Consider the following 24,298-nt stretch of genomic DNA (forward strand, 5'->3'; position numbering starts at 1 on the left):
TTCCTAAGTATTTTATTTTTTTGGTGGCTATTGTAAATGGGCAGGCTTTCTTGATATCTCCTTCTGCATGTTCACTATTGGAGAAAAGAAATGCTACTGATTTTTGTGTGTTGATTTTGTATCCTGCTACTGTGCTGAAATCATTTATCAATTCCAACAGTTTTTTTGTAGAGGTTTTAGGCTGTTCGATATATAGGATCATGTCATCTGCAAACAGGGACAGTTTGACTTCATCTTTTCCAATCTGGATGCCCTTTATTTCCTTCTCTTCTCTGATTGCTCTGGCTAGTACTTCCAACACTATGTTGAATAGGAGTGGTGAGAGTGGGCATCCTTGTCTAGTGCCTGTTCTTAAAGGAAAAGCTTTCAGCTTTTCCCCATTCAGGATGATATTGGCAGTGGGTTTGGCATATATGGCTTTAATTATGTTGAGATACATTCCCTCTATACCTAACTTATAGAGGGTCTTTGTCATGAATGAGTGCTGAACTTTATCAAATGCTTTTTCAGCATCTATAGAGATGATCATATGGTCCTTGTGTTTGAGTTTATTAATATGGTGTATCACATTTATTGATTTGCGTATGTTGAACCAACCTTGCATCCCTGGGATGAATCCCACTTGATCGTGATGAATAATTTTTCGTATGTGTTGCTGTATTCTGTTTGCTAGTATTTTAGTGAGGATTTTTGCATCTATATTCATCAAGGATATCGGCCTGTAGTTTTCTTTTTTGGTTATATCTTTACCTGGTTTTGGTATCAGGATGATGTTTGCTTCATAGAATGAGTTTGGGAGATTTGCGTCCGTTTCAATCTTTTGGAATAGTTTGTAAAGAATCGGTGTCAATTCCTCTTTGAATGTTTGGTAAAATTCTGCTGTGAATCCATCTGGTCCTGGGCTTTTCTTTGTTGGGAGCCTTCTGATAACAGCTTCAATCTCCTTTGTTGTTATTGGTCTGTTCAAATTTTCTACGTCTTCATGGTTCAGTTTTGGGAGCTTGTGTGTGTCCAGAAATTTATCCATTTCCTCCAGATTTTCAAATTTGTTGGCGTATAGTTGTTTATAGTAGTCTCGAATGATTCCTTGTATTTCAGATGAATCAGTTGTAATATTGCCTTTTTCATTTCTAATTTTTGTTATTTGAGTCTTCTCTCTTCTTTTTTTTGTTAGCCATGCTAATGGTTTGTCAATTTTATTTATCTTTTCAAAAAACCAACTTTTTGATTCGTTGATCTTTTGAATTGTTTTTTGGTTTTCAATTTCATTCAGTTCTGCTCTGATCTTAATGATTTCTTTCCGTCTGCTAACTTTAGGATTGGATTGTTCTTGTTTTTCTAGTTCCTTAAGGTGACGTGTTAGGTTGTTCACTTGCCATCTTTCCATTCTTCTGAAGTGAGCATTTAATGCAATAAATTTTCCCCTCAATACTGCTTTTGCAGTATCCCACAGGTTTTGGTATGATGTATCATTGTTTTCATTAGTTTCAATAAACTTTTTGATTTCCTGCTTGATTTCTTCTTGGACCCATATGTCATTAAGTAGAATGCTGTTTAATTTCCATGTGTTTGTATAGTTTCCAGAGTTTTGTTTGTTATTAATTTCTAGTTTTAATCCATTGTGGTCTGAGAAGATACATGGGATAATTCCAATTTTTTTGAATTTATTGAAAGACAAAATCTTTCAATAATAAACTTAAATGTAAATGGATTACACTCCACACTCAAAAGACACAGACTGATGGACTGGATTTAAAAAGCTTGGTACAACTATATGCTGTTTTCAAGACACTCATCTTACCAGTAAAGATGCACACGAACCAATAGAAAAGGGATGGAAAAAAATATACTACACAAATGGAAACCAAAAATAAGCAGGAATAGCTATATCAGATAAAATAGAGTTTAAACCAAAAACCATAAAAAGAGACAAAGAAGGCCACTATATAACGTTAAAGGGATCAATCCAGCAAGAAGACACAATAATCATAAATATACATGCACCCAATGCTGGTGCACCTAGAAAGGTAAAGCAAACGCTACTAGACCTAAAAAAACAGAACCTTAAACGATAATAGTGGGGGACCTGAACACTCCCCTCTTCTCATTAGACAGTTCATCCAGGCAATAAATCAACAGAGAAATACAGGATTTATTTATTTTTAAAAAGATGACCAGTAAGGGGATCTTAACCTTTGACTTGCTGTTGTCAGCACCACACTCTCCCAAGTGAGCTAACCAGCCATCCCTGTATAGGGATCCAAACCCGTGGCCTTGGTCTTATCAGCCCCACACTCCCCCAAGTGAGCCACAGCCGGCCCAGAAGTACAGGATTTAAATGACACTTTAGACCAATTGTACCTGGCACATATCTACAGAACATTTCATCCAACAACTATAGAATATACATTCTTCTCACCAGCACACAGAACATTCTCCAAGACAGACTACATGTTAGGTCACAAATCAAGTATCAGTAACTTTAAAAAACTTGAAATCATCTCAACTATCTTTTCAGACCACAATGTATTAAAACCAGAAATTAATAACAAGGAAAACTAAGGACTCTATACAGATACATGGAAATTAAACAACCTCCTCCTGAATGACCTATGGGTTCAAGAAGAAATTAAACTGGAAATACAAAAATTTCACGAAACTAAGGAAAATAAACACACATCATATCAAAACCAGTGGGATACTGAAAAAGCAATACTAAGAGGGACGTTTATTGCAATAAAACACTTACTTACATCAAAAGAATAAAAGATTTCAAGTAAACAACCTAATGCTATATCTCAAAGAACTAGAAAATCAAAAACAATCCAACCCCAAACGTCATGGACAGAAAGAAATTATTAAGATCAGAGTAGAAGTAAATGAAATAGAAACCCAAAAAACGATACAAAAGAACAATGAAACAAAAAGATAAACAGAATAGACAAACCATTAGCTAGGTTAAAAAAAAAAAAAAAAGGACAGAGAAGACCCAAATAACAAAAATCAGAAATGAAAAAGGACACATTACAACCAATAGCACAGAAATACTCTTGTAAACAACTAAACACCAACAGATGTGAAAACCTGGAGGAAATGGATAAATGTCTAGAGACATACAAACTGCCAAAGCTGAACCAAGAAGAAATGGAAAATTTGAACAGACCTATGAGAGGCAAAAAGATCAAAGCAGTAATCACCAGTCTTCCAACAAAGAAAAGCCCAGGACTGGATGGCTTTACTATCAAATGCTACCAAACATGTAAAGAGAAATTAACACCAATTCTCTTCAAACTATTCCCCAAAACTTAAATAGAGCCCACGCTCACAAACTCATTTGATGAGGCCAGCATCACACTGATACCAAAGCCAGGCAAAGATATAAGAAAACTACAGGCTAATATCTCTGATGAATGTAGATGCAAAAATCCTCAACAAACTATCAGCAATCAGAATACATCAAAAAATTATATACCATGATCAACTAAGATTCATTCCAGGGAGGCAAGGATGGTTCAACATATGCAAGTCAATAAATGTGATACACCACACTGACAAAATCAAGGTTACTATATGATTATCTCAATAAATGGAGAAAAAGCATTTGAAAAAATTCAATACCCCTTCATGATAAAGGCTCTCAGCAAATTAGTCACAGAAGGAAAGTATCTCAACACAATAAAAGCCATCTACAACAAACCCAGTGCCAATATCATCCTGAATGGGGAAAAGTTTTCACCTTAAGAAGAGGAACAAGAAAGGATGCCCACTTTCAACACTCCTGTTTAACACTGTATTAGAAGTACTGACTAGAGCAATCAGGCAATAGGAAAAAATAAAGGACATACAAATTGGAAAAGACAAAGTCAAATTGTGTCTATTTGCAGATGATGTTATCCTATATATAGAAAAACCTAAAGATTCTACCAAATAACTTTTAAAGCTGATAAACAATTTCAGTAATGCTGCTGGGTACAAAATCACACCCAAAAATCAGTAGCATTTTTATTATCCAAAAACAAACTAGCAGAATAAAAAATCAAGAAAGCAAGCCCATTTATAATAGTTACCAAAAAGATAAAATGCCTAAGAATTAATTTAACCAAGGTGATGAAAGGTCTCTACAATGAGAACTTGAAATCGCTACTGAAAGAAATTAAAGAAGACACAGAGGTGGAAAGACATTTCATGTTTTTGGATTGGAAGAATTAACCTTGTGAAAATGTCCATACTACCCAAAGTGATCTACAGATTCAATGCAATCCCCATCAAAATACCAATGACACTCTTCACAGATATAGAAAAAACAATCCTAACATTCATATGGAACAGCAAAAGACCCCAAATAGCCAAAGCAATCCTGACCAAAAAGAACAAAGCTGGAGGCATAACACTACCCAACTTGGAATTACACTACAAAGCTACACTATCCAAAATGGCATGGTAATGGCATAAAAATAAACCCTCGGACCAATGGAATAGAGAACCCAGAAGTTAACCCACATACTTACAGCCAACTGATCTTTGACAAAGACAAGAACATACATTGGGAAAAAGACTGCTTCTTCAATAACTGGTGCTGAGAAAATTAGATATCATATGCAGAAGAAGGGAACTAGATCTGTACTTCTCACCATATACCAAAATAAACTCAAAATGGATTAAAGACTTAAGTATAAGACCTGAAACTATAAAACTACTAAAAGGAAACATAGGAGAAACACATCAGGAAGTAAGACTGGGCAAATACTTTACAAATAAAATCCCCAAAGCACAAACAACAGAAGAAAAAATAAATAAATGAGATTATAACAAACTAAAAAGCTTCTGCACAGCAAAGGAAACAATCAACAGAGTGAAAAGAAAACTCACAGAATGGGAGAAAATATATGCAAACTATCAAGGAATTAATATTCACAATATATGAGGAACTGAAACAGTAAAAAAAAATACAATTAAAAAATGGGCAAAGGAGTTGAATAGACATTTTTCAGAGGAAGACATACAAGTGGTCAATAGATAGATGAAAAAATGCTCAACATCACTAAGCATCAGGGAAATGCAAATTGAAACCACACCTCCAAAACTCATGTGGAAATTTGACCCCCGATGTGGCATATTAGTGAGAACATACGATATTTCTCTTTCTGTACCTGGCCTATTTCACTTAACATAATTTTCTCTAGGCTCATCCATGTTGCTGTGCATGACAGAATTTCATTCTTTATTTCTGAGTAGTATTCCATTGTGTGTATGTACCACATTGTCTTTACCCAATCATCTGTTGACGGACATTTAGGTTGGTCTCATATCTTCGCTATTGTGAACATAGCTGAATGAACATGAGGATGCAGGTATCTCAACAAAACCATGTTTTCCATTCCTTTGGGTATATACCTAGTAGTAGGATTGCTGGGTGTTTTAGTCCGTTTTGTGTTGCTATAAGAGAAATACCTGAGACTGGGTAATTTATAAAGAACAGAGGTTTATTTGGCTTATGATTCTGGGACAGCTGCATCTGGCACAGGCCTCAGGCTGCTTCTACTCATGAAGGAAAGTGGCAGGTAGCCGGCGGGTACAAGCAGATCACATGGCGAGAGGAAGCAAGAGAGAGAGAGAGGAGGTGCCAGGGTCTTTTAAACAACAAGCTCTCGTGGGAACTAACAGAGTGAGAACTCACTCATTACTCCCCCTTCCCCAGGGAGAGCATTAATCCATTCATAAGGGATCCACCCCCATGACTCAATCAGTTTCCTACACTGCCACATTGCGGATCAAATTTCCACATCAGTTTTGGCAGGGACAACACATCCAAACTCCATCACTGGGTCATATGGTAGTTCTATCTCTAGTTGTTTGAGAAACCGCCATACTGTTTTCCATACTGGCTGTACTAATTTACAATCCCCACCAACAATGTATAAGGGTTCCCCTTTCTCCACATCCATGCCAGCATTTGTTATATTCTTTTAGATAACAGCCAGTCTACCTGGAGTGAGATGGTATCTCAGTGTTGTTTTGATTTGCATTTCCCTGATGCTTAGTGATGTTGAACATTTTTTCATATACGTGCTGCCCATTTGTATGTTTTCTTTTGAGAAATGTCAATTGCACTCACTTGCCCATTTTTTAATTGGGTTATTTTGTTTTTTACTATTGAGTTGAATTCCTCTTATGTAGTGGAAATTAGCCCCTTGTCAGATACATAATTTGCAAATATTCTCTCATTCTGTAGGTTTTCTTTTCACTCTGTTGATTGTTCCCTTTGCTGTGCAGAAGCTTTTTAGTTTGATGTAATCCCATTTGTGTATTTTTGCTTTTTTTGCTTGTGCTTTTGAGATCTTATTCATAAAACCTTTGCCTAGTCCTATGAACTAGAGCATTTCCCCGGTGTTTTCTTCTAGAAGTTCTATAGTTTCATGTCTTATGTTTAAGTTTTTAATCCGTTTTGAGTTTTAGGTATATGGTGAGAGACAATGGTCTAGTTTCATTCTTCTGTACATGGATATCCAGTTTTCCCAGCACCATTTATTGAAGAGGTTGTCCTTTCCCCAATGTATGTTTTTAGAGCCTTTAATGGGTTTATGTCTGGGCTTTCTATTCTGTTCCATGGGTCCAAGTGTCTGTTTTTATGCCAATACCACGCTGTTTAGGTTACTATAGCTTTGCAGTATAATTAAGTCAGGTAGTATAATGCCTCCTGCTTTACTCTTTTTGCTCAGGATTACTTCATCTGAGGTCTTTTGCTGTTCCACAGGAATGTTAGGATTGCTTTTTCTATTTCTGTGAAGAATGTCATTGGTGATTTGATAGGGACTGCATTGAGTCTGTAGATTCTTTTGAGTAGTATGGATGTTTTCGCTTAATTCTACCAATCCACTAGCATGGAATGTCTTTTCATTTTTCTGTATTCTCTTTAATTTCTTTCATCAGAGTTTTGTAGTTTTCATTATAGAGATCTTTTACCTCCTTGGTTAGATTTATTCCTAGGCATTTTATTTTTTGTTAGCGATTGTAGATGGGATTGCTTTCTTGATTTCTTTTTCTGCAAGTTCACTGTTGGTGTACAGAAACACTAGTGACTTTTGTATACTGATTTTATATCCTACAACCTTACTGAATTTGCTTATCAGCTCTAAGACTTTTTGGTGGAGTCTTTAGGTTTTTCTACATATAAGATCATGTCATCTGTAGACAGGGACAATGTGACTTCCTCTTTCCAATTTGGATGCCCTTTATTCCTTTCTCTTGCCTAATTGCTCTGGCTAGAACCTCCAGTTCTACAATAAATAGGCATGGTGAGAGTCTTGTTTCTGTTTTTAGAGGAGAAGCTTTTAGCTTTTCCCTGTTCAGGATGATGTTAACTGTGGGTTTGCCATATATGGCTTTTATTGTGTTCAGATACTTTCCTTCTATACCTAATTTGTAGAAACTTTTTGTCATAAAGTGATGTTGAATTTTATCAAATATTTTTCTGTTATCTATTAAGATGATTATATGGATTTTATCTTTCATTTTGTTGATGTGGTATATCACATCTATTGTCTTGCATATGTTGAACCATCCTTGCACCCCCAGAAGGAATCCCTCTTATCATGGTGCATGATCTTTTTGATGTGTTACTGGATTCTGTTTGCTAGCACTTTGTTGAGAATTTTTGGATCTAAGTTCATCAAGAATATTGGCCTATAGCTTTTTCTGTTGTGTCTTTGTCCGGTTTTGGTATTAGTGTGATGCTGGCCTCATAGAATGAGTTTGGGAGGGTACCCTCTGCTTCGATTTTTTGGGATAGTTTGAGAAGAATTGGTATTAAATCTTATTTAAAATTTGGTAAAATTCAGCAGTGAAGTCATCTGATCATGGGGTTTTCTTAGCTGGGAGACTGTTAATTATTGATTCAATCTCATTACTTGTTATTCTTCTTTTCAGGTTTCCTATTTCACCTTGGTTCATTCTTGGTAGGGTGTATGTGTCTAGAAATTTATTCATTTCCTCTAGATTTTCAAATTTGTTGGCATATAGTTAATCATAATCTCTCATGATTCTGTTTTTCTGTGGAATCAGTTGCAATGTCTCCATTTTCACATCTGATTTTTGATATTTGGGTCTTTTCTCTTCTTTTCTCAGTTAGCCTAGCTAAATGGTTTGTCAATTTTATCTTCTCAAAAAACCAACTTTTTGTTGCATTGATCTTTTGTATCTTTTTTTGGTCTCTAGGTCTCTATTTCATTTAGTCTGTTCTGATCTCAATTATTTCTTTCAACCTACTAATTTTGGGGTTGGACTGTTCTTGTTTTTCTAGTTCCTTGAGGTATAACATTAGTTGGTTTATTTGGGATCTTTCAACTTTCTTTGATATAAGCACTTATTGTAATAATCTTCCCTCTTAGTTCTGCTTTTGCAGTATTCCATAGGTTTTGGTAAGTCCTGCTTGTATTTTCATTTGTTTCAAGGAATTTTTTGATTTCCTGCTTTTTCTCTGACCCACTAGTTGTTCAGGAGCATGTTAATTTCCCTGTATTTGTATAGTTTCCCTAGTTTTGTTTGTTGTTAATTTCTAGTTTTATTCCATTGTAGTCTGAAAATATACTTGATATGATCTCAATCTTTTTAAATTTGTTGAGACTTGATTTGTGGCCTAACATGTGGTCTATCCTGGAGAATGATCCATGTGCTGATGAGAAGATTGTATATTCTGCAGTTGTTGGATGAACTGTTCTGCAAACATCTATGTTGTCCATTTGGTCAAAGGTGCCATTTAAATCCAGTATTTCTCTGCTAATTTTTTGCCTAGATGATCCATCCAGCGCTGACAGAGTAATGTTAAAGTCACCAACTATTACTGTGTTGGGGTCAATTTCTCCCTTCAGATCCAATAATATTGGCTTTATATATCTGGGTGCTTTGATGTTGGGTGTATATATACTTATGATTGTTGTATCTTCTTGCTTCACTGATCCTTTTATCATTATATAATGTCCTTATTTGTCTCCTTTTATAGTTATTGTTTTAAAGTCTATTTTATCTGAGTATAGCAATTCCTGCTCATTTTTTATTTCCATTTGCATGGAATACCTTTTTCCAACCCTTCACTATTAGTCTTCTTTATTGGTAAGTAAGTTTCTTGCAGGCATCCTAGAGTTGGGTCTAGTTTTTTAATTCATTCAGCCCGTCTATATCTTTTATGTAGGGAATTCAGGATTGTTATTGACAGGTATTGACTATTCCCATCATTTATTAATATCTTTATGGTTTTGTATTTCTATTGTTCCTTTCTTTCCTTTTGTTTGTCTTTGCTATTTGGTGTTTTTTTTGTTTTTGTAGTGATAAGATACATTTTCCTTCTGTTTCTCATTTGTGTATCTGTTCTACTAGCAGTTTTTATTCGTTCTCATGTATTCATGATGATAGTCATCGCTCTTTTGATTTCAGATGTTAGGACTCCCTTGAGGATTTCTTGTAGGGCAGGTCTTGTGGTGATGAATTCCTGCAGTTTTTGTTTGTATGGGAAAGATATTACTTCTCCATTTCTGAAGGATAGCTTTGCTGGGTATAGTAATCTTGGTTGGCAGATTTTTTCTTTGAGTACTTTGAATATATCATCCCACTCTCTCCTGGCCTGTAGGATTTCTGTTGAGAAGTCTGCTGTTAGTCTGATGGGGATTCCCTTATAGGTGATTTGACACTTTTCTCTTGCTGGTTTCAGAATTCTTTGTCTTTGACTTTTGACAATTTGACTATAATGTGTCTCAGGGAAGTTCTTTTGGGTTGAATCTGTTTGGGGATCCTTGAGCTTCTTGGATCTGAGAGACTGTATCTCTCCCAGTACTTGGGAAGCTTTTGACTATCATTTCATTACATGCCTTTTCCTTTCTGTTCCCCATCCATTATACAATGTCTGTATGCTTAAGATGGTCAGATAGATCTCAGGACATCTTCATTTTTATAAATTTTGGGGGGGGATCTACCTGGGTTAATTAAAAAAGCCTGTCTTGTAGTTCAAAAATTCTTTCTTCTGCTTGTTCCAGACTGTTGCTTAAGCTCTAGTTTGTATTTTTTATTTCACTGAATGAATTCTTTAATTCTAGGATTTCTGCTTCATTCTTTTTTATAGTTCCTATCTCTCTATTGAATTTCTCATATATGTCCTGCACTGTTCTTTTGACTTCATTATGATTTCTATCTCTTTCTTCTTTCATCATGTTGAGTTTCCTTAAGATTGCCATTTGGGATTCCTCTTCAGGCACTTCACTAGTTTCTTGCTGTTCAAAGTCTGGTATTGGACAATTATTGTCTTCTTCTGGGGGATCATGTTTCCGTTTTTTCATGCTTCTCATATCTCTGCATTGATTTCTGTGCATCTGGTGGTGTAGTTGTTTCTTTTAATTTTTGGAGCAATTTTTGAGGGGAGAGACTCTCACCAATAGAAGTGTTCTATATTGATCACTAGATTGGGCATCATAGGTTTATTTCCAGGTGAGCATGATAGTAAGTGCCATCTCACTCCCCACACTCTCCCTATTGGTGTGGGTGGGCTCAGTGTGTCAGGTGGGTCTCTGAGCTCCTGGGGAAGGTGGGCATGGATCCAGGTGGCCAGTGCAGGGGACCAGCACAGTCCCTGCTCACTCTCCACTGGGATGGAGTGCTGCTGAGTCAGGTGGGGCTGTGAGATCCCAGGGGTAGGAGAGCATAGATCCAGGCAGCTGGCTTGCTCCCCACATTCTCTGCTGCTGCAGGCAGGTCTCCTATGGCAGACAAGACTCTGTGGATCCAGGAGGGCGTGGATACAGGGGACTGGCACAGGGGATTAGCACTGTCCGCTGGGGGTGGGGCACTGAGTCAGGTGGAGTTCTGAGTTCCTGGGTGAAGGAGGGTGTGGATCCAGGCAGCCAGCACACCCCTGCCATGTTCTCTGCTGGGGAGGCAAGGCTGGGGAGGCAGGACTCTGAGCTCCCTTGGCTTCTATCCCAAAATGGTAATGTTCAGTGGCAGCCCAGGACCAAGGGAGTTGAGAGCAGGGAGACTCAGGGTGTACTTCCCCTCTGGACAAATACAGTTGTGTGGGCTCTTAGCAGCTTCACATGCTGTGCTCATTGCCCACACGGGCCATGCGGTTACTTTGCAGCCTGATTTGCAGGTGTCTGTGGTGGGAGTGCCAGCCAACCTCCAACCTGTCTACCTTATCCCACTAGTGTAGGGTTTCTCCAGTATCTGCACTGGTCTTGGTCAGGTGCCTCCTTTATCTTTCTATTTTGCCCTCTCAAGTTTCTAGATCTTGGGGGGGTTTCCTCACTGTTTTGCTGGATTCCATCATTTTCTCCTAGACACTCTATAGGTGACTATTTACTTGTTGCTTTAGACTTTTTTTGCACTAGAGGTGAGGGCTGGCTGCCTCTAGCCAGCCATCTTGCCAAAGGAAAGAAACAACTAACCCCAATCTTATTTAAAAAAAAAAAAAAAAAAAAAACCTCTCAGAAAATAGAAAAAGAGGGAGCATCTTCCAGCTGATTTTAGAAAACAAATATAACCTTTATACCTCAACCTGATGAGAGAAAAGGAGAAACAGAGGAAGAAGCAGAAGAGAGGAAGATGAGAAACAGGAGGCAGAAGAGGAAGAGGACAAAAAAAGATGATCATTGTAGACAAATTTTACTCTTGAATATAGATGCCACAACTGCAAATAAAATATTAGAAATCCAAATCCAGCAATACATAAAAATAATGTATCATAACTAAATTGGATCTATTCCTGGAATGTAAGATTCATATATTTATAGGTTAATCAGTGTAAAAAAAATCAATCAGTGTAATTCACCATGTTAACAAGATAAAGGACAAAAAGCATACAGTATAGAAAAGCATTTATAAAAATTCGGTAGGTTATTCATATTAAAAATTCTTAGCACCCCTCTCCTTTTCCATGCCTGAAAAATTCAGTCTTAAAGTCATTAAAGGGAGCAGAGCAAGGTACTCAACAATGTCAGGGTAAGGGGACCTGTGGTGACCCAGGGTGTCTGTGCCTGAGAAGAGTGAGGAGGGCATCCATGCAGGGTTGGCCTCGCACAAGGGTGACCACACATGTGGGAGCCTGGCACAGAAAGAGGCTGAGTGGGCTGAGGAAAGCATCCACACATGAAGGCAGCCCAGCACAGGGTATCCAAGCTCAGGCAGGTAAGAGGCTGTCCACATATGGGGGCGGCCTGCCATGGGAAGTCAGGGCCCAGGTAAATTGAGAAGGACATCCTCCCAGAAAGACAGGTGAGGGGAAGACAGTTTCCATGTGGGGGTGGGGAGGTGGCCCAGCAAAGTGATACAAAGATCAAGAGGGGTAGAAAACGCACCCACACAGCAGGGGGCAGGGGCAGCCATCCCAGCACAGAATACTGGGACTGAGTATAGTGATCAGGGCTTCTGCTTCCCGTAGCGAGGTGGCCCAGCATGGGCACCAAAGCACAGCAAGGAGAGATGGCCAACCATATAAGAAAGAGGACAGCAATGGCAATGGAGAGTGATAAGACACAGGTGGCAGATCAAATAAGTATCTCCACTGTCAGATAAGGGAATTACAAATATGGAAAGGGAGAAATCCAGAATGAACCTTGTTGCAGTAGAATGGAATTGGAAATACTGGTGTGAACATATATTATCTTCATGTGTCCACTCAGCAAGAGTTACAACATCTCAAAAGCAATGAGCATAACTTAATATAAGTAAATAACTTACGTGCATTTTTCCCCTTCAATTCCAGTCTATCTGATCACACAATGCCTAACTTCCCTTAACTTTCCATATTAACTCTGTGACCATTTTACTTGTATAGTACAAAAGATTTCTAGGAAATAAATATTACATACCCAAGGCGGGAGGGCGGGTGGGGGAAGCAATGAGCGTACTTAGCACTCAGATCTTGGCTTCTAATTACCATTCTCCAATAATAGGAACTAGGGGTCCTGGAAGAAATGGCTGATTCTAGGACTGAAGCAGGAAAAGTAGATGATGAGCCACCTGGAATATCTTATCCCAGAAAGCAAAGAAGTGCTCCAGGAATGATGGCAATATGGCAAAATGTCCCAGTTATAGGGATCCCACTGGCTAAATCTGGGGTAATTTGAGCATTAAAATAAAAAAATAGTAACAGAAGGTGACCCACTGAATAAAATAGGAAAGCATGAATCCATAGTGACATAAATAATAAATTGAAAGTTTGATGAACATAGAATATTTACATGGTTTCCAAGCACCAATCCACAAAATACTTGTTGATTACAAAGGGAAAATAATAACTTCAGAGTGAAGAAGCATGACAGACAACACCTTAAATGATGAAATTTTAAAAATCATGAGTAATGGGACAAATCAAGTGTGCCTCACTTGACAGTGTCAAGTTGATGAAAGTCAAGGAAAGACTGAGGAACCCTTACAGACTAAAGGACACTACTAGAGAGACACTCTAATTAAATGCAACCCATGATTTCAACTGGACAATTATTTGAACAATTAATAAAACTTAAACGGGATCTAAGGATTAGATGGTATCATTAGATATATCGTTATATAGATATATAATTAGAAAATATCAAAGATAATTTCCTGATTTTGTTGGATGTGTTGTAATTATGTGGAAGACTATTTTTGTTTGAAGGAAAAACACCCTAAAATTTTTAGGGGAGATGGGTCAAGTCAAAAATTTACTCTCAAATGGTTCAGGAAAAAAGTTCATTATAGTGCACTTGCAACTTTTTTGTAAGTTTGATTTGTTTCAAAATTTAAAAACTAAAAACTCCTAGAAAACTAAGAAGAAAAGAGAACTCCCTTAATCTGCTACAGCAGTGCTACTCAAAGTTGGCCCACAGACTAGGGCCGGTTCTCGTGTTGTTACTGGCGTGCAATGAGGTAAGTATAGAAATTGAGAGTGTTAGAAACTTTTATAACAATAAAGGAGTAATTTTGACAGAGTAATTTTATATATGTTGAATCTAGTAAAGAAGAATTTGGGCTTGTAATTAAGATATCTTTTTCATTTTTCTAGTAACTCATCCTTATTTTATTTTTTAAGTATATTGGTATACTACAGATAGGAATTTTTTTTTTTTAAACTGGTCTGACCATAGACTATTTGAGAGGCATGTGGTAGAGTATCTATTAAAACAACTGCTATTGCAAATATATTACTTAATGGCAAAAGGTTGAAGCTTTCCCCTGGGAACAAGACTAGATTCTTTTACCACTTTTATTTAATATTGTACTAGAGGTACTAGTCAATGCAGAAAGGCAAGAAAAAAAGGCATAAAAATTTAAAAGGGGGGAAAACCTTCCTGTTATTTGCAAATTGAATACAAAATAATTTATTTAGAGTTCCAACTACCTACCTCCAAAATCTACTGCTTTGTACCCACCCCTTCATATTAAAATGAAGGTCAAAGCAAAAGTACAATATAGTCCCTGTAACCACTGGCATCTTATGTGTGATTTGGGCTGAGCCCTGTACTTTTCAGATTCAACTTAACCTGTCATCTAATCAATAAACTTCTTCAATGGAAAGTGTTAAACTACCCCTTTTCTTTCTTTGAATTTAGGCAGCTATCAAGTTCCATCTCACAATTCTGAATTGGAACTGCAAATTCTTTAAGGGCCTTCATGTGACCGGCTCCTATACACCCTTCAGGTCTCAGCTTAAATGTCACCTCCTCAGAGAAGATTTCCTTGACCACCCCAACAGGTGGGGTGGGTCACCTACTCCTCCCAGAGTTTTTTCCATCACCAGATCTATTTTTTTTATTAGCCTTTATCACAATTTGTAATTAAGTGTTTGTTTTCTGACTCACACCCACTAGACTCTAAGCTTGCCTGAAGGGCAGGACCATGTCTTTTCTACTTAACAGCACATACCCAGTGTCTAGGACAGTAGCTGGCACACAGTAAGTAGTCATTACACACATGTTGAGTGAATTAGTGAACGTTAGGAGAGCTTTAGAAGGTTCAGCTTGGTCTTAGATTTCCAGGACCACAGTATCTCACCTTGTACATATGGCCCCATCTCTGGATGCTCCCTGACCCGCAAAGTAAAGGACTTTTTTCGATCAGATTGCTTCAACAGATCCCGCACCCGTTCATTATAGATTTCTAGAAAACTAGAGACAAGTAGAAAAAGGTAACATAATTAGATTTTGAAAAAAGTATGAAAAACCCTAAGCCAAGTATCATATTTCCTGTTCCAGTGTCTACCTCTGATATTCTAAAACTTTGATTAAGTCAGAGGTCTCCCTTGAGTCTCTTTCTACATGTGTACAATAGGGTTTTGAGTACTGACTGCCATCACTTCACAGTTTTAGGTTTGTAATGTCAGTGCTGATTCATACTTAGTCCTCAAGGAGCTATTTCAGCACGGTTTTGGTGGTATACTGCCACCAGTCTGTGCCTTGATCAGGCTGCCATAGAGTTTGTTTCTTGAGTGATTTTCAAATGTGATCCTTGAGCTCTATTTTTCTGTGAAGGCATCTTACGGGTTACTGCAACAAGGGAAGTTAAGTGAGAAGGATTCCAGTCCCTGTCCCTGCTTTTAAGTAGGACAATTCTCATTCTATCTGTTTTTATACACTGGAGTTCTGTATAAGATATGCTCATCTAGCATTTTATTCCTTTTTTTTGAAAAAAAGTTCCAATTCTTTATTAAAACCAGTAAAGATTTTGTTAAGAAAGTAGACTTCTCACAGAAGGGTCTTCCTCACCAGAACATAGATGCTTGCCAGTGCAGTCAGCAGTCAGAAGAAAAAATTCCAGTTCAAAGCTGAACTATTATGTACACTTGTCTCATAAATTTTTTTCTCCCTAACCTTCTCATATCTGAACATAGAAAGTCCAGCTGTCTCTCAAAATAGTGGCGCACAGATTTTATCAACAGTAAAACATTTAATATATGTATATATTTATATTATATAAATGTATATTCTTTATTTATATTTACGATATATTTATACATATATAGAGGTTTACAAATTTTTATTTTTTAAACTTAGAAAATGTAAAAATAACATTCAAAATCATTTAATTTTTAAAAAGGAAATTTGTTCTTTTTGGGGTGATGAAAATGTTCTGGGATTAGACAATGCTGATGGTCGTACAACCTTGCAAATATTATAAAAAGCACTGAAATGTACACTTTAAAATTTTATCATAAGTGCATTTTACGTTAGGTGAATTACAGCTCAGTTTTTTTTAAAAGGGCATTAAACACACACAAAAGAAGAATATAGAGAATAAAGCAAAATTGGTAACCTTACACCAACATTTTCACTACAGATTGGTTAAAACTTTATCTTGGACTAGCCAACATTACTGTGAGAACTAGAGTTTGAGAACTACTGCCCTGGAGAACAACCCAGTAGGGAGCTGAAAGAGAAATCCCAAAAGCTAGTAGGAAACTGTATTGAAAGTGAAGGAAAGAGAAACCAGACAATCAGGGTAAACTGGACCACAGAAGGAGAGACTGCTTGTTAAGACTAAGAGTAGAGAATGAAGTTTTCTACAACCCAAGGACCTAAGTGTTTTTCTCATCTCCCTGTACTACAAGATACTTCTGTGGCTTTTCTCCATCCCTCTGGTGACTCTGGAAGCAGAGAAGACAGCTGAACGTGCTAGGATTTGGAGTAGATATAGAAACATTTTAGCTCACAGAGATTGATAGTTTCTTACCTTATCTTTATCCTACGGGAGGAAGGTAGTGAGGCATAGTCTTCCTCCCTGACAAAGAGACCCTGCACAAACCAGAGGGTTGGGGTTTCATTGAAGGGGGTGTACAAAGGAGACCTACTTTGAGAGGATCCATTCAAAAGAGAGCCTATACCTCACATATCCGTGGTGTCAGCCCAACAGAGGCCTGGAGAACAGAAGAAAGGAAAGTATTATTATTTACTTAGGATGATGTGCTCCCACACCCAATACCCGAGGACCATCCTCAGCATGGGGGATGAGCATATGGGCTCCTTGTGCTAGCCTCCTCACTTTAGGCAGTTTCACTGGAGGTATATAGGATTCTTGCATGCCAGTACTCTCAAGAAACACTCATGGGAGAAATGTAGCAGATGACAGGCAGATTACCACCATAAGAAGGAAAAGAGAAGCTAGCAAACCCAGTTACCTGCTTTTATACAATGAAGGCTACATTCTTCTTGTATAAGAAGGTGGCTTCTTTCCTCATCCTATACCCAGTGCTAACTTGTACTTAGGTTAAGGGCTTTAAACCCCTGGTTTAATGGACAATTTCTTCTTTAATTTCAAATACATGAAATTACACTAAACATAGACAAAGTAAATAATGAGCTGGACCCAAGGCATAAAGGATAATCTTTCAGGAGGAACGGTGTCTTAGAGAATGTCCCTGGGTAGTGTTATTTGTCACTCATCCTACCAGTTCATCTCACCATAATCTTCTAAACCTAAAACAAAGAGGTATTCTTAAAGAATTCTATTTTCCTAATTTTCTGTGATAAAGGACAGCTCACATTAAACCCTACATATGAGGGTACTTCAAAAAGTTTTTAAAATTTTTTATATTATTTAAAAATTCTATTTCTCATGAACTTTTCGAAGTACCCTCTTACTTTTAAAAGCCCCCAGTCCAGTACCTGGTTCTCCTGCTTCCTTCTAACACATGAATCTAATACGTGTAGCCTTTGAGCTTGACCACAATAATCTCATTTCTGCACAGCTCTATCCAGCACTTAAGATTCAGTCCAGGTCTTGCCCACACAAAGATGTTAAAAAGCCTTCAAGTGATGAACTCAGAAATAATATGAGAAATTTCATTATGGGACTGCTAAGGTCTGCCTTGTCAAAGGGAGTTGTAAAATTCTAAGATTCTTCAGGGTTTTAATAAAGAGGGGCTGATTATTCAAAGTTTACCTTTCAATTAAAGTGCTGAAAAACCCATTCTAAATACAGAAGAGGGCTCATTAAATCTTGTTAAAGTTGTCTGACTATGAGAATCACACTATCTCACAGTGGCAAGGACAATGCAAGATTCAGGCTTGCTATGGCATTAGGAAGATATCTCATTTCAATACTAACTAATACTCACTGGGGTCCCCAGCATGGTATATGTCTTCCCAGAGCCTGTCTGCCCATAGGCAAAAAGGCATATGTTGTAGCCTTTGGCAGCTCCAGATAGTACTTCAGTTCCCAAATCCTGGAAAACCTGTAACAACAAAAGCAGAGAGCATACCACTGTGGTCCTTCTTCCCAGAGCAAATTTAGAATTAATCTAAAAAATTATTTAATCAATAAATATTTAATCTAAAAATATTTCAGATATACATGATTATAAATTCCCCACCATTTCACAAGAATTAATGCAGCATCAGAAAAATATAGCTAAGAAAAATTCATATAGTCAGTCATTCAAATATTTTTAAAAGTGCCTACTATATGCTGGGCACAATACTAAACACTAAAGATACAAAAATGATGTGGTCCATAATCATAAGGCAAAGAGAGTCTAGGGGAAGGGAAAAGACATGCAAGCAAAATAATTCATTTTCCTTCTCACAACAAGAAAATGTTTAATATGGTTAATTGGGTAAAGCCCCAGTGAAATATTGCCCAGTAACATACAAATTCAGGGTCTCAAAATATCACACTGAGGATTAGTGAAGCCCAGAAGTTAGGGAGGGGTTTTCCCAATGGGTCCATTTTCCATATGCTCCCTCCTCAGATTGACCCTAACAGTTGGCAAGTTCTGCTAGTTATTTACCTCTGTGGTTGGTCAACTTTGGTGAATAAGAAATAGCCAGAGGTCCTCATGTGAAAACTCCTATACTTTGTGTACTGCCTGAAAGTCCTATTGAACACTGTTAGGCAGACCCTGGTCTCAGGAAAAAACAGCCAGGTTTATGGGGTAAGGCACAGCTTCCCAGTTCAACAAGTGCTCAGTAGAATGCCACATGGACATCTACATACAATAGCTGGTATGGTGAACATTTATCCTTTGTATTGTTGTTGCCCACTATCCAAATACTCTTCCTGTTGGGGGCAAATCTTTGATCCTGTCAGTATTCACGGGAAACAGGGCCCAATCCACTACAGAAGGCAAACAGACCAGATACTCCTCTCTACCTCCTGGTTACTAGAACACTAGCACATGAAATGAGGCCTACCAACTAGATGCTCCCACCCTAATTTTCAAAGACACGAAAACAAAGCAAGAGTTGATAAATTCTCCCTGGTGGCATCAAGAGTCCTATAGCACTGCATACTGAGTATACAATGGAAGAAGTGCCAAGTGTGGTGCTCAAATCAGACTATTCTGTATATGGCTTTGCCTGGGGTTCCCTGATACCTGGAGTCTCATGCTTCCCTGCCCAATTTCAAGTTTCACTTCAATTCTGTGAATTGTCTGTTATATTTCCAAATTGTAGTGTGGTTCTTACACTTCAAGCTGTGTGATCTTGGGAAAATTACTTAAACTCTGTAAGCCTCAGTTTATTTAGCTGTAAAATGAATATTTTGTAACTATAATCACAGGTTTGTTGTGAAGAATAAGTGAGATAATACACATAACTAAGGACAACAGGGATGACATAGTAGTTGCTAATTCAAGACTATACTATCTATTCTATGTTTTAGCAGCTGCAGTTAATGCTTCTCGGCCAGTGAACTATTTATGTTTTGTTTGTTTTTTAATGAGCCAAAAGAACCCAGGGAGCAGTGAAAAACTTGGGACTTATACAGTTCCCACTCCCTTCCCCCATCTCCCTGCCAGCAGTGTACCTCTCTCTATCCACTCATTAATTCTATATTAGCAAAGTGGAAAATGGGGCAGGGTTCTCTTTGCCTCTTGAAATCTGTCTGGGTGAAATTCCTAGAGATTGAAGAAGGCAGGGTATTTTTCTCTTCAATAGACCATTTGAGTCAGCTGCCACGTATTTACGTTGGGAAAACAGAATAATTTAATCAGGCCCCTTTGCCTTGGGGCAGTTTGGGGATGGTGCAGCATTCTTTGTGGGCGGGTTGTGTGTGGGTGGGTTAGTGCGCCTGCGCGGTGCAACGGGCATGGGTGGAGTTTGCCTCTGGTGGAGCTGCTCCATGCAGCCATGCTTTCCAACCCATGGCTTCCAAGGACCTGTTTGCTGGTAACCTCGCTGATAGACCTGCGTGTGAGGGGTCTGGTGACCCAGCCTGGCATGTGACAGGTTTGTGACCCAGTCTGTGAACAGGCTTGAAGGGTCTGTGAGCTCCAGACCCAGCCTTAGCTTGACAATTGGCCCACTCAGTGCAGGATTAGGGGCAGGTAAAAGAGCGCCACAATTGGTGATATCGGCAGGAACTGACCTTAGCCGTAGGAACTGACCTTAGCCGTAGGAACTGACCTTAGCCGTAGCGCGACAACTGGCCCAGTCGGCAGGATTCCAACATTAGCCAAGCTTTATGATTTACTAATTGGAAAATTTTTCACAAAGCTCTGTCTTTCTTTCTAGTGCCCCAGCAGGAGGTGGGAACAGAGGTACAGACTGAGCAAGGCCACATCTAAATCTAAATGTTATTTTTTCCCACTGCTCACGCACAGCTGAGTAGAGTGAGGTCCGTGGATTCTGAGAAAAATAACAGAATGTTACATTGTCTATGTCTTTATCTAAATTCAAATATGAAAACATCTTTGAAGATACCATTTTCACTCAACAGTAAAAGATGTAAAAAGGCAAAACCACTGGGCTCCAAACCTGGGATTGTTGAAAACTGTTAAGATGCAGCTACCATACTTCAAGAACTGTGGGGTTTAGCCCATTATAAGTTCCTGGAAAAAGCACAGCTGATGGAGTACCACAGGGCCAGATGACACCATGTTCTACTCCCAGCATGATAATATAATGAAGCAAATAGAAACAACTCATTGTGAATACCAAGAACAGCCTGAAGACTAAAATACATCACCAAAAAGCATTTGAAGCTAGAAGATCGAGTTCAGGAGGACAGATCGGCAGTCTGACCTATTTGGTGGAGTACAAGTAGGTGAAAACTTTAGACATGTTACATGTAATAAAGCACTTCCGGTTTTTTAAGTATTAGCTGGATAAGTGACAGCCTACTGGATGCTGCTGTATGAGGGACTCCCAAAACCTGAAGCCAAGACCAAAAGCCCTAGCAATACCCAGTATCCTAAGGACAAATGAATCTGAGAATCAGGATTTTTAAATAGTAAGTTTTCAAAAGAATAAGAAACCAAGCCACAGACTAGGTGAAAGTATTCATAAATGACATTTGATAAGGAACGCTTAAAAAGAACACTTAAAACTCAACAATAAGAAAACAAACATTAAAAAATGGGCAAAAGATCTGGACAGATACCTCACCAAAGAAGATATGTAGATGGAAAATAAACATGAAAAGATGCTCAGCATCATATATTATTTAGAGAATTGCAAATTAAAACAATGAGATATCACTACACACCTTACTAGAATGGCAAAAATCCAAATACTGACAACACCAGTTGGTGAGGATGTGGAGCAACGGAAACTTCTCATTAATTGCTGGTGGGAATGCAAAATGGTACAGCCACTTTGGAAGACAGTTTGGCAGTTTCTCACAAAACTAAACATACTCTTACCATATGATGCAGCAATCACACTCCTTGGTATCTACCCAAAGGAGTTAAAAACTTAGGTTCACACAAAAACCTGCACATGGATGTTTATAGTAGCTTTATTCATAGTTGCCAAGCCTTGGAAGCAACCAAGATGTCCTTCAATAGGTAAAAGGATAAATAATCTGTGGTACATCCAGACAATGGAATACTATTTGGCACTAAAAAGAAACGAGCTATCAAGCCATTAAACATGGAGGAAACTTAAACACATATTACTAAGTGAAAGAAGTCAATCTGAAAAAGAGAACATATCATATGATTCCAACAATATGACATTGTGGAAAAGTCAGAACTATGGAGCCAATAAAAAGATCAGTGTCTGCCAGGAATTATTAGCAGGGAGGGAGGAATGACTAGGCAGAGCACAGAGGATTTTTAGAGCAGTGAAATTATTCTGTATACTATAGTAGTGGACACATGACATTGTACATTTGTCAAAATCCACAGCATGTACAACACTGCTGTGGGTCAAATGTGTCCCTCAAAAGTTCACATTTAGAAATGAAATCTCGAGGGCCAGCCCATGGCTCACTCGGGAGAGTGCGGTGCTGATAACACCAAGGCCCCGGGTTCGGATCCCATATACGGATGGCTGGTTCGCTCACTGGCTGAGCGTGGTGCTAACAACACCAAGTCAAGGGTTAAGATCCCCTTACCAGTCATCTTTAAAAAAAAAAAAAAAAAAAGAAATGAAATGAAATCTCGGGCCGAGCCTGTGGCGCACTCGGGAAAGTGTGGCGCTGGGAGCGCAGTGACGCTCCCGTCGCGGGTTCGGATCCTAAATAGGACTGGCCGGTGCACTCACTGGCTGAGTGCCGGTCACGAAAAAGACAAAAAAAAAAAAAAAAAAAAAAGAAATGAAATCTCCATTGTACTGGTGTTAAGAGGGTGGAAAATTCTATTATGGTAATTGAAAGGTGGGGCCTTTGAGAGGTGATTGGATCCTGAGGACTACACCCATGTGAATGGATTAACTTATAGATGGTTTGATGGGTGATCACAGGCATGATTCTGATGGTTTTATAAGGAGAGTTAACTTTATAAGGAGAGCAGGTTAACTCTCCTCATTGCTCAGCCCATTCTCACCATGTGAAACCCTGGTCACCCGGGACTCTGTAGCGAGTTCCCAACAGAAGAAGGCCCTCACCAGCTGTGCTCCCTGGACTTTGGAATTCCCAGCCTCTGAAAGTGTAAGAAATAAATTTCACTTTTTTATACGTTACCCAGTTTCAGGTGCTCTGTTATAAGCAACAGGAAATGGACTAATGCAGATACCAAGAGTAAATCCTAATGTAAATTATGAACTTTGGATAATATTGATGTGTTAATGTATGCTCACAGACTGTAACAAATCCACCACTTTGTTTAGGGGCTGGCCAGTTAGCTCAGTTGTTTAGAGTGTGGTGTTATAACACCAAGGTTGGGGGTTCAGATCCCTGTACTGGCTGGCCAAGAAAAACAAAACAAAACAAAAAAACAAAGTGAACTCTGTGATACTGCTACCAAAGATGCATCATCTAAATCTAATCATGAGGAGACAACGGACAATCCAAATTAAGGGACATTCTGCAGAATAATTGGCCTATAATCTTCGAAAGTGTCAAGATCATAAATATCAAGAAAAAAGCGAGGAACTATTCCATAGACTGAATTAGACTAGAAAAAAGATAACTAAATGCAACAAGTGATTCTAGACTGAATCTTTTTGCTATAAGAATATTACTAGGTCATATCAGTGAAACCTGAATGGGGTGTAAGGATTAGCTAGCAGTAATGTAACAATTTAATTTCCTGATTTAGAAGACTGTGTTGTGGTTATGTTAGAGAATGTCCTCTTTACAAATGTCCTCTTTACAAATTGCCCCAAATACTTTACTCAAGTATTTGGGGTAATTGGGTATCAGGTTGGCAACTTGTAAACAGTTCAGAGAAAAAAATTATTTGAATGTAGTCCCTTCTTTGTAAGCTTGTAATTGTTTCATATTAAAAAAATTTTTTTTTAATTAATAAAAAGATATAAATAAAAACAACAGAAAGTACACTGTATTTTGAGTTAGGCCTAGGTTCATATGAATATTACACTGCCACTTTCTAGCTGTGTAACCTAGTGTGGGTCACATGCTGTTTCCTTTTTCCTCATCACTAAAATAGGGATGATGATGAAACCTCAAAGTTTATTGCAAGAATCAAATTAAGTGAACTATAAGAGAACATTTAATATATGAAATTGCTGATAAAGCATAAGATATTTATTTTGCAGTCCTGTTGAGACAAAATTAACAACTATAGAGAGAAAATGAAACACGTACTATAGGTATAATAAACATGTAGCACTGTATCAGGATCTGAACAAGAACAGATGGTACACTCAAATTAGAATAATTCAAGATCAGTTAAATAAAAAGACTATTTTCTTACAAAAGTAGGGAGAAGGAAACCACAAGCAACCAGAACAGTACAGCAACCCAGAACCAGTAACAGTGGAAATTCACTACCCCAGGGCCCAAAGGGACAAGTAAGGAAGGAGAGAGTCATGCGGAGAGAGCCAGTTTAGGAGAAGCTTGACTTTAGGTTAATGGATGCCATACCAAGACAATCCTACAGGAGGAAACCCCACCCTCTTATTTCCTACTAGGGTTCTCCTTTGTTCAACTACAACCT

At 38.1% G+C, this 24,298-nt stretch overlaps 1 protein-coding gene across 1 annotated transcript in view; it reads right to left on the bottom strand.

Annotated features, from left to right (window-relative positions):
• The window catches only part of STARD9 (StAR related lipid transfer domain containing 9), a 139,352-nt gene that overhangs the window by 63,570 nt on the left and 51,484 nt on the right, over positions 1-24,298 (bottom strand). Inside the window, exons 4-7 of the mRNA XM_063090064.1 lie at positions 18,074-18,190; positions 16,841-16,873; positions 16,690-16,751; positions 15,016-15,128 (exon numbers count right to left, since the gene is read on the bottom strand). Coding sequence (XP_062946134.1) covers positions 15,016-15,128; positions 16,690-16,751; positions 16,841-16,873; positions 18,074-18,190 — 325 coding nt within the window. The remainder of the gene's footprint in view (positions 1-15,015; positions 15,129-16,689; positions 16,752-16,840; positions 16,874-18,073; positions 18,191-24,298) is intronic.

The sequence above is a fragment of the Cynocephalus volans genome, chromosome 3 (genome assembly GCF_027409185.1).
Source record: "Cynocephalus volans isolate mCynVol1 chromosome 3, mCynVol1.pri, whole genome shotgun sequence".
Taxonomy (NCBI): domain Eukaryota; kingdom Metazoa; phylum Chordata; class Mammalia; order Dermoptera; family Cynocephalidae; genus Cynocephalus; species Cynocephalus volans.